This window comes from Rhinatrema bivittatum, chromosome 9 (genome assembly GCF_901001135.1).
Source record: "Rhinatrema bivittatum chromosome 9, aRhiBiv1.1, whole genome shotgun sequence".
Lineage (NCBI taxonomy): Eukaryota > Metazoa > Chordata > Amphibia > Gymnophiona > Rhinatrematidae > Rhinatrema > Rhinatrema bivittatum.
In genome coordinates, this window is record NC_042623.1 from 11,359,812 (window position 1) to 11,375,477 (window position 15,666).

Genomic DNA, 15,666 nt, shown 5'->3' on the forward strand with positions numbered 1-15,666 from the left:
AACTTCCGCCCTATTTCCAACCTCCCATTCATAGCTAAAATCATGGAAAAATTGGTAAACACTCAACTATCCAACTACTTAGAGGACCACAGTATTCTGTCTCCAAACCAATATGGTTTTCGCAAAGCCGCAAGCACCGAAACGCTACTACTCTCACTCACGGACTTCCTCCTCTCTGGAATCGATAAAGGCCAAACATATTTACTAATCCTCCTAGATTTCTCGGCGGCCTTTGACACCGTCAACCATGTCCTCCTTCTAAAACAACTGGCAAACATTGGATTGACAGGTGCTACACTAAACTGGTTCAAAACATTTCTAGAAAACAGAGGATATAGAGTCAAAATTCACAATACAGAATCCCAATATCACCCTTCCAACAGAGGAGTACCGCAAGGTTCATCGCTTTCACCTACGCTCTTTAATGTCTACCTGCTACCCCTATGTCAACTACTCACAAAATTAAGCCTGAAACACTTCCTTTTCGCAGACGACGTACAGATCATGATCCCCATAAAAGAATCAATCTCAAAAACAATGGAATACTGGGATAGTTGCTTATTAGAAATCAAACTTCTCCTCACCAGCCTAAACCTCGTACTCAATGCTTCGAAAACGGAATTCCTGCTCATATCACCGGAAAACAATAACACTCATTCAAAGCCACCAGCACTCCTTCAAACAGCTCACGTAAGAGACCTAGGAGCCATCTTAGATAACCGTCTCAACCTCAAACCATTCATTAACCAAACCACCAAGGATTGCTTCCACAAATTACATATTCTGAAAAGAATTAAACCACTTTTCCACGCTCAGGACTTTAGAACAATCTTGCAAGCAATAATCTTTTCCAAACTAGATTATTGCAACTCACTACTACTAGGCCTCCCAGCTTCTTATACCAAACCTCTACAAATAGTTCAGAATACAGCAGCCAGAGTCCTTACAAACTCCAGGAAAATCGATCTCATCTCCCCTATCCTCAAAGACCTTCATTGGTTACCGATCCACTACAGAATCATGTATAAATCCATCAATATCATATACAAGGCTATCAACCAACACACTCAACTCGACCTACAAATACCACTTAAAAATACACATCCGCCAGACCCATCAGGGAATACTACAAAGAGTCACTCCAAATCCCACATGTCAAAACCTACCAGCATAAATCCTTGAGTCTCAGAGCCTTCTCTTCAGCAGATCCAACTTTATGGAACTCTATCCCACCTGATTTGTGACAAGAACCATGCACTCTAACATTTAGGAAAAGACTAAAAACTTGGCTTTTCAAAAAAGCATTCCCAGGCTTTGAATAAAACCTCCACCCATCAGCACAAACTCGTATTCAAAAATTGGATCAAAATAAGAATCCACCAACTACAAACTTATACTCATCAATACCTGCTGAATTATCATATTATCATTCAAAACTGTGTCATATCTATTCACTTGGTTATATTTATTTACCGTGTCATATTTATATACCGTCATATTTACTCACTTAGTCATATTTTCTTCACCGTGCTATACAACTATATTATTTAATGAAACTGGCTGAAATGTAAATATTGCTTTGTTCAATTTCTCCCCTTTTCCAGATCCTAGTTAATTTTCCCTGTTTTATTGTAACTTTCTCACATCCTTTAACTGTTATACTGTATTTAAAGTTTTAATTGGGAATATTGTTTATTACGTTACGCTCTGCTCTTCACACATTGTTAACTGTAAACCGGGTTGATGTGATGCTAGTCATGAAATTTGGTATAACAAAAATAATAATTAAATAAATAAATAAATAATAATATTTGGCGGGCTGTTGGCCTTGCCGTAGAGCATAGGTGTTTGGTAAGCACTTGAAGTAATAACCTTCTGTCGTTTGGAAGAAAAGCCCTGCATTTGGTTGTGTCAAACAATGCTCCTATGAACTGAAGTGTTCGGGAGGGTTGCAGGTTTGACTTTTTGTAATTTACAATAAGGCCCAGGTCTTGAAGACACAAAATGGACTGTTGCAGGTGGGCTAGTAGGGTCAGTCGATCTGTTGCTACCAGGAGCCAATCGTCTAGATAGGGAAATACCTGGATGATCATTTTTCGATGGTGTGCCACCACCACTGCCATGCATTTTGTGAATACCCGAGGGGCTGCTGAGAGGCCGAAGGGAAGTACTTTGTATTGGTAATGTTGTTTCTTGTAATGGAAACAGAGGTATTTCCATGAAGAGGGGTGCATTGTAATATGAGTGTAAGCATCCTTCAGGTCTAGTGAGCACATCCAATCGTTGGGTTGAAGAGGAAGAATTATTTTTAGGGAGACCATTTTGAATTTCTCTTTGACTAGGTATTTGTTTAAGTCACATAAGTCCAAAATCGGTCGCAGACCTCCTGACTTTTTGGGAATTAAAAAATAAGGGGAATAAAACCCCATATTGCGGAGTTGTAATGGCAGGACACGAATTGCCTGCTGGTGTTGTAGGGTTGATATCTCCCCGGGCTAACTGAAGATGATTGGAGCACATGCCCGTGCTGGAAATGAGATGTGGGAGGGAAGGTCTAGGACTATTTCTAGGACCCAGCGATCGGTTTTAATCTTTGACCAAGCTTGGCTGAATGCTCTAATTCTCCCTCCCACAGCCGTGGGGGGAGGAGGGACCCTGCTGAAATAAAAAAGAGGGTGGTGGCTTTGAAGCCGTAGAGGGTGGTTGACCCTGTTGACGCTGCGTGCGTGGTCTACCTCGACATTGTTGTTGGTGTTGTGATTATTGTCGAGGTGGTTGTGGATAAGGAGGAGGCCTATAGGACGGATAGCTTCTGAACGACAGTCTGTGATATGGTGCTCTTCTATCCGGTGCAAAGTATCGGCAGGAGAAGGTTCCATAAGTATTGGAAGATGTTAAGGCCTGAATTGCAACATTTTGCTCTTTAAGTTGAGACACTGTTTCTTGGAGTCGATCTCCAAATAGCTAACCTCCCCTGCTGGGGAGACAACCTAACTTGTCATGGACGTCTTCTTGTATAGCGCTAGCTCTGAGCCACACCATACATCTGGCCGCTATAGCCGATGCTGAGGCTCTTGAAGACATCTCGAAACCCTCATACACCATCCGCAGTAGGTGTCTAATGCCCTCCTCCATATCCTGTACTGGTTGTGTTTGTTGAACTGTAGGATCTATGTCTGGAAGGAGTTCTTTCAGTTATTGTAACAATTCATACAGGTATTGTACGATGTAGAACTGATGCTGATGTATTCGTGCTTCCAACATTGTTGACTGGAAAATCTTTTTTCCAAAGTCATAAAGATATTTATTGTCTTTCCCCGGTGGTGTATTAGAGTGCAATCTGGACTTTTTGGCCTGTTGCATGGCCGACTCCACTACCATGGATGTGTGCGGTAGTTGAGGCGAGGAACAGAATGTATATTGCTGCATTCTGAATTTCATATCGGTCTTCCTAGATACTGGGGTGATGGAGTATGGTATTTCCCAGGATCTTTCAAGTACTGCATCTAAGACTCGGTGAGACAGAAGCGCTGTTGGATCCAATGGGAGATCGAAGATTTTCAAGAGTCCCATCGTCTCTGATCTTGGATCCGGTAGCTTGTGGACTTCCACATTTAGAATCAAGCCCACCTTGTCTATAAACTCAGGGTACGTAAGGTCTTCTGGTGGAGAGTATGGTTCTTGGGGAACTTCTTGCAGGTCCGAAGGATACCCCGTCGAGGAGCCTGGTGTTGATGGAGTTGAATCAAGCTGTTTTGGTAAAGGAGGGGAGCCGGCAGGGGGGAAAGCTGCATTACCACTGAAGGTTCCTTCTGTGGTGTAGGTGATGGGAGTATTGGTGATCTATCTGGTGAAGGTTGTGGTATTTGTGGATCTTCCATGCCTGGAGTGGTAGGAACCGGCACAGTGTTGGCAAATCCCAACTGTAGGGAGGCTAAGAAGCCTGAAAAAGCCGATGATAATTGGGCTATTGCTTGTTGTGTTCCTTCCGGTATTTGTGGATGCATAGGAAGTGGAGAAGGTTGCCTGGGTTGATGTGGAATTGCAGTCATAATATGTCTGCACTACCAGTATTAGGCTGGTGCTTATGCACTTGCATAGGTTGACTTAATCTTTGGCGCGTCACCAATGGTTCCTGTAGCTGAGGTAAAGACATTTTCTTTTGGAGACTGAAGAAAGGTCTGAAAAAAATCTGACCTGAGGAAGAAGAGGAAGGCGAGTAGGAAGATACTCTTATCCACTCGTCTTCCGAATCCAGAGGGGATTCCAGTGTGTGAGTGTTTGGCATATAGAAGGATGTTCCTGATCCAGAGGGTAGAGTATGTTCGTCTGGGTCAGAAGGAACAGGTTGGCCTTGCGATGTGGAAGGCCTGGGCGTAGTTCCTGGCGTCATAGTATGATGCGAAGAACTCTGAGCTGGCTTCGAGTGAGATGTTGTCACTATACTGGGCTGTTTTGATGATTCTGTAGGCAAAAACTTCAAAGTTTTTGCAGAAGAATGCCTGGAGTGTTGTACGTTCAACTGCTTAGCAGGATGCTTCATTTGCGTCGGATCATGCATCGGAATTTTCGCCGGAGTTTTCGGCTGTTTCTGTGACGAGGCGTGCACCGGGGTATGTGTTGGAGCGTGCGAACGATGATCTGGTGTTTGCTTCGAGCGGTGCGTCGAAGGCTGCTCTGACCGACGCTTTTGAGTCTTTTTTGATGGTTGCTTCAAGTGCGTCGACGGATGTTCATCCGAAGCTTGCGTCGACGATGCAGCTACAATTTAATCAACACTTTATGGTGGTATTGGTCTCTGTCTCGACGCATACGAGGGGTCATCCGAGTCCAGTGGATGATGCCCCGATTTTTTTGAAGACTTTCGCTCCTTAAGGTTTTGTGGGCCTGTTTGCGAGGTGCCCGGTTCCACTGATGTTACCCTCGAAGTGGAGGGGCATGCTGCGGCCTCGGCCCCGGGGAGGAGTGGGCCTCTGAAGGAGGGGCATAGGAGCCAGTGAGAGACAGCCTTAATTTCTCAATTTTTCCTGCTCTTTGGCGTTGCACCCGCAGCAACATACGACCACAATGCTGGCACTTTGACTAGTCATGATCTGGGCCTAAACACAAATAGCAGGCCTCATTGTCCATCAGTAATGGACATTATTTTACCGCAGAAGCATGGTTTAAACCCCGATGGCCGAGGCATTGTAATCGCGCTGAGTCGATTGTTCCTCCGATCCGACAAAAAATCGAATTAGTATAATTTTTTTTTTTTTTGCTCAAATCTGAGGAGAGTCGTGGCTCCGCGTGCGTTCCCGCTTGCGGAAAAGACAGACTGAGGAGATTCTGTCTTCCTGCGCGGGAACACACGTGAAGCCGCACATAGCTAAACTCTGTATCAGCTTTGGGAAGCTCCACCTTCGACGCCAGATTGACGGTCCCATGACAGCATGGCTAATTCAAGTCCTGTGCTCCACTTGAAGGAGTTGACACACTAAGATCAAGAGCTTATGCCAAAAAGAAACATTTCTGGGCACTATTAGGCCTGCTGTGAAGGAGACTCCTTTCCCCCTTCCTCTTCCAAAAACATAGTAACATCGTACATGGCAAAATAAAAGACCAGCTTGGCCCATCCAGTCTACCCCTGTTATTCCTGTCTATACTGCCAAGGATTCATCCCAGCTGCCTGGCATAGAGCAGGATCAATGAACACCGGCAGGAGATTGCTCCTTCTCCAAGTCAGTTTTTTGTTGCCTTCCCATCCTGGATACGCAAGTAAAGTTCCTGTACTTAATCTAACATCCATTCCATCTCCCATCGCTTACCACCAAGCTTTGTAACAATCTGAACAATTACCACCACTATCTACTTCCTGGGCCCCCAGAGCCTTGCTGGACAGTATCTGATAAAAGAGCACTCACCATGGAGACCAACTTTTGACACCCCCTTAACACCTCTCTCATATTAACCATGTGTGTATACGATAAAGCACTGCTCATCTGTATAACTACTATAAGCCAGTGCGCTCACCCGGGCCTTTAGTCTGCAAAACCCAGAGATGAGCAGAAGCTGAGGCCGGAGTAAATCTCTGCAGGACATGGCCGAAAATCCTAGCTGCTCCTCCCCCACATCCTCAACAAGAAAATCCTAGCTGCTCCTCCCCCACATCCTCAACAAGAAAAACAGGCAATCTCTCCAGAAACTGGACCACTTCAGAGACGAAGGGGCGTACTGTCTCCTCCCTGCAGAGGATAAGATTCAAGTACTTACGGCTGCGTGAAGTCGCGAGTAATAAAATCCGAGCTCTTGAAAAGCAGGAAGACGTCACTGAGAGTTTTACACTTCAGAGAGCTGTTCAGGGCGATCCAGTAGGCGTCCTGCAGCAGAAAGGAGAAAGTCACCATGAGAGGCTGCTGTTCCCTGGGCAGCCCCAGGACAGCTGAACAAAAGGCACCGTCTCAGAGGTTATCCTATGTACGGGTTTAGCTTAGATAAGTGCAGATGCCATGAGACAGAGCACAGTACCTCGGAGACCCATCTGAACTATATATATCCAGACACCCCATAGAAAATCCCCACCCTTGCTAAACACTTCAATATCCACACCAAAAAACTTAAACTACACCAGCTTTACATGCAAAGGTTGGCTAAAGCACCGAGGATCAGCCCCAGTACCTGTGTCATTTAGAAAGGACTGTACATTGGAGAAAGGTCTGATTGCCTGGCTGATGAGAGTGGCTATCAGAATTGCTGTGATGGTGCATTAGCAGATCCGAGTCCGGAGAAGCATGAGCACAAGCAAAAGGTTTTTGTCCATCAGAACTTGTGCTCACAATGGACTCATTAGTTGTTGTGCCGGGTACCTCTAATTAACTTACAAAGCAACAATGACTTTCACTTTTATTAATGCATTGCCAGCATGGCTCTCTGCTTCAATGGCAGGGGGGGATGAAGAAAGGTGGATCTATATTCAGGCAACAATCAACAAGGACTGAATTACATAGTCTGAATAAACAGATAAGCATGGGTGTAGCTTGCTTATTGCGGTGGTTACTACCCTTAACTAAATTAAGCTATTTCACTTACATGCAGTTCCAACACTGCTCTCTACATTAATGGCAGGGGGGGAAGGGAAATAGAATAAAAAAAAGGTTACTAAGAGCCAAAAGAAACAGATAAGTATATGAGAGAAAAAAAAAAGTGTGAAAGCTTGCTGGGCAGATTGGATGGGCCGTTTGGTCTTCTTCTACCGTCATTTCTATGTTTAAACAGCACTTTAAAAGCATGAATCCTGGAAAATGTCATTGCCTCATTACATGTTCACTGTGTGAAATGGGAGACGCTATTAACCAGTTTGCTGTCGCAGCAAATATTTGCAACATCCTTAAAGCCGGGCACTAAAATCGATTTTGCAGCAAGAGGTCCTGTCCACTGGTTGGACCCTAAACGACCCTCATTTTGATCCCAGAGCACCCGTTTAATGTACGTGTGGGAGTCATTCTCTCGTCAGTCAGCTGGGGTGGGTAACTCACAAAGAGGAGGCGTGCTGAACTGCTGTCCATGCTCTGGTAGGGAAATGTGAAAAATAAAATGGACAGCACTTAACTTGATGCTTTGTTCTCTCCCTCTCAGATGCAAAGCCCAGAGGAGTAAGCAGATGGTGCAAGCTGAAGCCTCACTGTCATAGGATGCACCCAGCTTTCTGCATAAAAGATGGGTTCCCCAAAAGCCCAGTAAGAGGTGGTCGGGAAGGTGCATTCCCAGGACACTGCTGCCTCTATATGGACAGCAACCAGTAAGGGGCTTGCCGAGCAAGGGCTCGTTAAGAGGACCTGCAGAAAGAGGGGGGTCATTGGCTCGTACAGCATCATAAGTTGGAACACTGGCCCACTGTCACATGATCCAAACTTTAGGTCATCATGTGACCATGTGCTAGAATTTCAGGCTTTAGGACCCGCGTAGGTGCCAGGAGAATCAGATGGTTTCAGCTGCTGCTCATATTTCATCATGAAAATGCAGCTTTGTCATTTGGAGCTGTCAGTGCTCTCAAGGAGACTCGTGTGGATGAAACATCTGCTTCTCTCTCGTTCTCATGTCCTAGCAAACGTCCATTAAAAGACTCTAGGGAGAGAGAGGCAAAGTGCCAGGTCACTTGCGGTGGAGGAAAAAGGAGGGTGGTGCGAGACAGAGCTAGGAGGGCTGGTACAAGATCGGATCACTTGGGAGGGAAGGGACAGGGGGTACTGCCAGGTTAAAGGAGAAGGAGGTGGCAACAGAGAGAGACCAAGAGACGCAGGCGAGATCAAATGGGAGGCAGGCGAAGGCGAGGCGGCAGAGCTCTGTCCTCTTCAGTGCAGGAGAAAAAAAAGCGAGTGAAGAGGAGGGGCAGTGCCAGGGCCTCCTGCAGGGGAGGGAGGCAGAGTAAGGCACCAGGTCAGATCCCTGGAGAGCGAGTAAAAGGGAAGAGTGATCCGTCACCAGGGACTGTGGGTAGAAGAGACAGGAACACGACACCATATAAGAGAGCGAGGCCACCTCAATGGGGATTTCACTTTCAAAGGTCAAGGATTACTGGCCCAAGACTTAATGCGAGAAACCTGGAAAGTTCTACAGCGTCCGTCCTTCAGTGAAAGCTCGGGTCTTCAGGGAATAATATGGGAACCCTGCAAGGTGGTTATGTTTATGGTTTTTGTGTATAATTTTATGAATGTTTATCTGTGCACCGTCTCAATCAAAGGAGAGTGCCGGTAACAGATCCCCAGAATAAATAAATAAATAAGCCAAGCAATCTTCAACTGCTTCACTTTAATAAATGCTCAATGCTTCTAGCATTTGGTAGCAATCAGTCCGTGCTTTCCAATTCACTTTTGTTTCTCGTGCTCAGGGTACCAATGATAATTCGGAAGATCGTGCATCGTATCCATTTCACGGGGGTTTTCTAGATGGGGAAAAATGAATCGTATGCTGCTGGCATCACGCTATAACAATGCATGCAACGCCATCACATTAGGAGGCCTGAAGAGAGAGCAGTGGCTGAGAGCAGACGAGTTTACTCCGTAGCAGCGCTGGCGGGCAGGCGCTGCCCATGCTCCTTACCCTTGGGGCACTCCAGTTCAGCTTCGGGAAGATGCTGCCTCCCAGGGAGTTGATAGCTTCTTGTACTTTTGATGCAAATTCCGGGAACTCTGGGGCCTGCAAGGAGAGAATGTTATGTCAGTAGGTTATCAGAAAAGTAGCAAGTGAATTTAATGGCTGACTCCTGGGCATATAGATCTGTTTTCCCCTAATCCAGCACTGTATAAAGAGCTAGTTTTTAAAAAGACCCATCACGTACACTGACCTAATAAACCACACTTACATAGCGCCAAATGCTCTCTGAAGGAAAAACGATTGGCTGAAAAGCCTCTGCCTCAGGAATGCACCTCTGGGGCCTGACGGATGCGGTCACAGATTCACCTGAAGTGGGTGGAGCAGGAGTCTGCCCTCCAGCACCGGTCAAAGTGGCTTGGGAAGCAGAGACCTCGCCTGCTAATCAGAGCTGCTTGATGGGGAGGGGTGGCACTCATCCTGCATCACTACTCGGAGTTACCACTGCAATTATTTTCAAAAACCTAACTGTCCTGTTTCTTTGCGGGCATATCCAGCCTCATGAACTGCCAAGGAAGAGTCTGCAGCAAATCCTGTTTCTCAGTCTATTTTGTCCTTTTCAGTTCTCAGCTAAGAATTCTAGCATTTGTAGTCTGCCAGTTTTTATCAACTCCAGAATGCCAAACGACTGTACTGCTCACGTCCCGTGCAGCAGCTCCAACACACACGCGCACACACACACGCACGCACGCATACACGCGCGCACACACGCACACACGCTCTTCTAAGTCCAAGTCTCATAGCAGCTCCCCAACCCAGATCAGTGTCGCACGCACACTGCCTTCCAAGGAGCAGGATTCAATTACTTCCTACAGAGCGCAAGATGTTCTTTCTGACAATGAATCAGAGAGCCAGTAATTTGTATCCTTCTTAACATGACTACCAGCAGGGGTTCAGAGGAATTACTTAAGGGATTGATTTCCGTAAACGGTTTGCTAGTGGGCAGCAGACAGCACTCATACCTGGCAGAAGTGCTGCAGCTTCCCTTAACCCTGGGGCTGGTTCACAGAGTCCTGAAGGTCTGGCAACTGCATGTCCGTTCTGGGGGCTCTGCAGTCTTATGTCCTGAGCTAAACCCCCCCCCCCCCCTGCGGAATATTTTAGCAAGCACCAAGATCTCTTCTCTCACCCCTAATGTTCCCCATTGCACAAGTTAAACCACAGCAACAGAAAAAGGCTTCGCATAGTGAATAAAAAAACAAACATATAAAGAAAAATCGTGAAAGGACTTAAACTAGTTAATAATGTACATCGGTTACTTACTCTCTCAGATAAAAGGCACTCCATGAAGTTAGCAAGTAGCACATTTAAAACAAATCAAAAATTATTTTTCACTCAGTGTATAATTAAGCTCTGGAATTCATTGCCAGAGGATGTGGTTAAGGCAGTCAGTGTAGCTGGGTTTACAAAAGGTTTGGATAAGTTCTTAGAGGAAAAATCTAAAAACTATTAATCATTAAGGAATAGTAGCTTCAGATCTACTTAATGCTTGGGTACTTGTAGCCTGGATTGGCTTCTGTTGGAAACAGGATGCTGGGCCTGATGCACCCTTGGTTTGACCCAGTATGGCAAGTCTTATGTTCTTAAGAAAAACCAACCAAAAAACAATATCATGTCTGCATTATTGGAAACCAACACCCATACAAGTCAATCTTCCAACCAAAAAAATGCAAAATTTCAAGCCCGAAAATAGCCGTAGCCTCATTCAATAAACTTCAAATGAGGGATTTCTAAAAAGAATCGCACCAGCACTGCCTCTCACCATGGAAGCCGCTTCTTCTAAAGACTACAAAAGCATCTGTCGAAGGAGGAAGCACCGCCTTCCATGCACAGGGCAAACCGTGTTTAACCTGCGGCAACCAGTCGGCGTCTTCTTCCACGTGTGGACTTTTCGTCTCGCGCTGAGAGGCGGTGTTCAAGGAGCGTGCTTAGGATGTGAGGGTAGACGCATGCTCCTAGACTGCAGTTTCACATCTTCGTGCACGCTTTTCAAACAAAACTCTTCCTATACAAGCAGCAGATAAAGCGACTGCGTGCACTTCTCTACCCATGGCGACATTCAAAGCAAAAGTACACGCGGCCTCTCTCCCAACGCCAAAAGCTTAAAAATTGCCTGGTTAAGGTTCATTTCTCTCGCAAGAACCTGGACCACTCGGAGAGCTTTTAACCCCTTGTCCTAAACTGTGCAAGTTCTACAGAAAACGCTGCCCCCTCACTATGTTTATGGCTGTGATTACAGTGGCCCCGTACTGGAGAGTGCAGGAAAGCCTTTTTAAACAGTCCGTCTAGAAGTAAAGATACCCTTTGTACACAATTAAAGTGACTCAGCCTAAGATTAATGCTAATGGAAACGAATTTAGGCGCAGAACAATCAATCTCCCTCCAGGTATCATCTGTATGCAACACGCCATCTGCCTCCCATTTCCTTCTCGGCGCAAGCCAGAAAACAAACAGCACCTCTGTGGCAAAGCAGAAAAACAAAAGGAACTTCCTCCAGCGTCAGCAAATACAATCACAGACCAAGAAAAGGCCGCGGCAACGGTCCCGACAGCTTGGGGCGCCACCTTTAGTGCACCTCGATATGTGGCCTCTGGCACAATGCACGGAGATCCGAGCGCTTGAGATGGTAGCCAGCATGCCCGGACTTATGAGAGCGCCTTGGACGCCATGCTTCCCCGTTTGGGGCCACGCCACAAAACATCTGATGGTCCGACAGGCGGAACGGATTAGTAACCTCTAGATCAGGGGTGGGCAAGTCCGGTCCTCGAGGGCTGCAAACCAGTCGGGTTTTCAGGATACCCCTAATGAATATGTATGAAATAGATTTGCATACAACTGAGGCAGTGTGTGTATGCAGGTCTCTCTCATGCATATTCATTAAGGATATCCTGAAAACCCAACTGGTTTGCAGCCCTCGAGGACCGGACTTACTCACCCCTGCTCTAGATAAAGCAATAGGACTCTCTTAACACCCAAACGTCTGAGTTCTTTGGCATGAGGATCGTCCTTCTTGAGGTTAGGAAAAGCCGGAAGCTCAACTGACTGATTCACATGAAAAGCAGAAACTACCTTGGGTAAAAAGGAGGGCACCATCCTTAGAGAAACCCCTGAATCAGAGATACACAGAAATGGTTCCCTGCACGAAAGGGCTTGTAGCTCGGAAACCCTTCTGGCCAAACAGATCGCCACCAAAAACACAGTCTTCAGAGTTAGATCCTTCAGAGTGGACCTCTTGAAGGGTTGCAACGGCACGTCACACAAGACCTTGAGGCCCAAATTCACATTTCAAGACGACATACTGGACGGACAGGATGATTCAAATGTTTAGCTCCCCGGAGGAAATGCACATCCGGGGGCGCCGCCAAATTTGCCCCCAGGAGCTTCCCTCTCAGGCATCTCAATGCCGCAACCTGGACATGCAGGGAACTCGAAGATCTTCCAGACCCGGACATAAGTCATAGAAGTCGAGGTCTTTCGAGATTGAAGCAGAGTGCCAATCATGCTTTCTGAGTACTCCTTTTTCCTCAAGCGTCTCCTTTCATAAGCCAGGTTGCTAGAGGGAAGTGATCCGCCTGGTCGAAAAATACAGGACCCTGACGCAGAAGGTTCGGAAGATGGCTCAGCCGTAGGAGTCCATCCACTGCTAGGTTGACGAGATCTGCAAACCAGGGCCGCAGGGGCCATTCCGGAGCCACGAGAATTATCCGCCCTGGATGAATCTCTATTCACTGGAGGATCTTGTCTATGAGAGGCCATGGAGGGATCACATAGAGCATCATGTCTGTTGGCCACAGAAGCACCAGAGCACCTACCCCTTCCGCTCCGTGTTCCGTCTGCGACTGAAGCAGCGGGAAGCCTTGGCATTCACCAAAGTTGCCATCAGATCGAGATTTATTTATTTATCTTAATTTATTTATTTGTTTTTATATACCGGTGTTCGATTTACATATCACATCGGTTTACAAATAAATTGAAAGGTGCAGGAAGGAAGTCCTTTCATTTGACAGGTACAGTAAATGTTAGAGAATGATTAGCAGCAATATTGGTAACAGTGCCGAAATAGATAGGATAAATAATAATAATAATAGTGTAACAAAGGGAGTAGACAGAATGAGTAGTGGTCTAATAGTAGTAATTGGCATTGGAGTAACAGGGTAAAAATAAGAATCATTAGGTATCTTTTGTAGCAAAGACAATAATAGGCATAAATAGCAAAGACAATAATGAATAGCAATGACAATAGTAGGAATAAATAGAATAAAATAAAATGGCAGTAATTGGCATTTGAGTAACAGGGATGTATTTATTGGTGTGGTGGTGGGGAGGGGGGGTTGCTCTGAGTGGAGGGTTAGGGTCTGGATTTAGGGTTGGTTCGTGTGTGATGTTGGAAAGGCTTTGAGGAACAACCATGTTTTAAGATTTTTCTTGAAAGATTGAGTGAATGGGTCTGTTCCATAGGATGGGGCCAGCAAGAGAAAACATTCGTTCCCTTGTTGATATCCATTGGGTGGCTTTACGGGGCGGTGTTTGTAGGAGGCCGGAGTTTGAGGAGCAAAGATTCCATGTGGGAGTATGGAGGAGACGTGGGGTGGGCAGCCAATTGGTTGTGTTGTTGTGGATGATTTTGTGGATGAGGGTTAGAGATGGGGCACCCCCCAGTGACAGGTGATGAGGGACATCGCATCCAGGGATAGTTCCCACTCTCTGGGATCCAGCTTTTGGCGACTGAGAAAATTCGCCTAAATGTGGTCGACCCCTGCAATGTGTGAAGCCACCAGCAAGGATAAGTGTTGTTCTGCCCAGACCATTAGACGTTGTGCTTCAAGAGCCACGGACGTCTTTTGGTTCCTTCCTGGCGGTTGATGTAAGGCACCATCGTCGCATTGTCCGAGAAAGTCCTCACGGCCCTGTTGCGGAGAAGTGGAAGGAAACACTGCAGCGCTAGGCGTACAGCCCTGGTCTCCAGAATATTGATGGCCCACTGGGCTTCCGTCACCGACCACTGTCCCTGGGCCGACAGACTGCTCCCCAGCCGGAGAGGCTGGCATCCGTGGTGACTATCACCCACTGAGGTATCTCGAGGTCCACCCCACGTGTCAGATGCTCCAAGACCAGTCACCAGCCACGACTGGATCTGGCAGAGTCCGGGAGTGGTAAGGGGAATTGGAATTCCTCTGACATCGGATCCCAGCGGGACAGTAACGCTGTTTGTAATGGTCGCATATGCGCAAAGATCCACGGAACCAACTCCAGAGTGGACGCCATGGAGCCAAGGATTTGCAAATAACCCCAGGCTCTGGGCACCGGGAGGTCCAGGAGGCGACGTACTTGAGACTGCAGCTTGTGAATGTGCTCTGTCACAAGAAAAACTTTGCCCGCTCAAGTATCGAACCGAGCCCCTAGAAAATCCAGAGTCTGCGAGAGAATAAGATGACTTTTGGCATAATTGATGACCCAACCAAGCGACGTCAGCCTGTCCAGAACCCTCTGTACCACCTGCTTGCAGGGATCCTAAAACTTCGCTTGGATGAGCCAATCATCGAGGAAAGGGTGAACCAACACCCCTTCCCTGCGGAGAGCTGCAGCCACCAAGAACTGGATCCACCACATCCAGAGTCGGATCCACCTGGGGGAGGATGAGGCCAAGCTCCTCCAGCACATAGGGAATGAGGGGCTTCAGCTCCTCCCTATGAAACAGATGGACTACCTTCAGGTCATCTCCATCCAGAATCGCGGGCTTCTCCGGATCCTCATCCAAGTCCACCCCCGGAAGAGGGGCTGGTGTACCGTCCAGGGGCGTAGCAACCGCAAGGGCAGCCTGCCGCGAAGGAGATGGCTCATCTTTCCGGGTCACAGAACCCCGGATTTTATGGAACCTATTCGAACCCGAGGGTTCCTGGCGCCTGGGGACTCTGAGGGAGAGGGGGCCCCTGCCGGGACAAACTAGCCACAAACGCTTTGTGCATGGGGAGCACAAAGTCTGGAGTAAAAGAGGGTATAGTCGGCACCTCCCCCTGGGGAGAGGGGCTCGTCTTCAGAGAGGTCCGACAAATCGGCCCCAGGTTCTCCTGGACTAAGGGTTGCCACAGGAGATCCCCTCCCCCAACCGCTCTGCTTTGAGCGTCGGCGAAAGTCTTCAAAATGGCCGCCGTTCCCACGCTGACAGGGAACGGATCGGCCTCGCACAGATGTGAAGCAGGATGATTAACCCCACTGCGGGTCCTGCTAGAAAATCCCGGCACTGCGTTTGATGAGCCCTCCCTGCTGGGGAGGCAACGCGAACACACCCCCCCCCCCCTGAACGAAAGAGGCACGAGGCAGTCTCTCCACAAGCAGAGCAGAGCGTATCGCCCGGCATTGGCTGCTGCGAGCAGGAGCCGGTCAGACGCACCCCCCCCCCCCCCCAAGAAAAAACACCCCCCTGGAGCCGGTCGCGAAAGTAAAGCCGGGAAAGAAAGAGAATAACCGACCTGCACACAGCGCCTGTGCCGAGCCTGCTTCTGAGTGTCAGCCGTTTGGTCATATTTTTTATTTTAT

At 47.4% G+C, this 15,666-nt stretch overlaps 1 protein-coding gene across 2 annotated transcripts in view; it reads right to left on the reverse strand.

Annotated features, from left to right (window-relative positions):
- CDC123 (cell division cycle 123) overlaps window positions 1–15,666 on the reverse strand; it is a 79,570-nt gene that overhangs the window by 42,979 nt on the left and 20,925 nt on the right. For both annotated transcript variants that reach the window (XM_029615248.1, XM_029615247.1), the window contains exons 5-6: window positions 9,079–9,174; window positions 6,253–6,359 (exon numbers count right to left, since the gene is read on the reverse strand). In XM_029615248.1, the coding sequence (XP_029471108.1) occupies window positions 6,253–6,359; window positions 9,079–9,174 (203 nt within the window). The remainder of the gene's footprint in view (window positions 1–6,252; window positions 6,360–9,078; window positions 9,175–15,666) is intronic.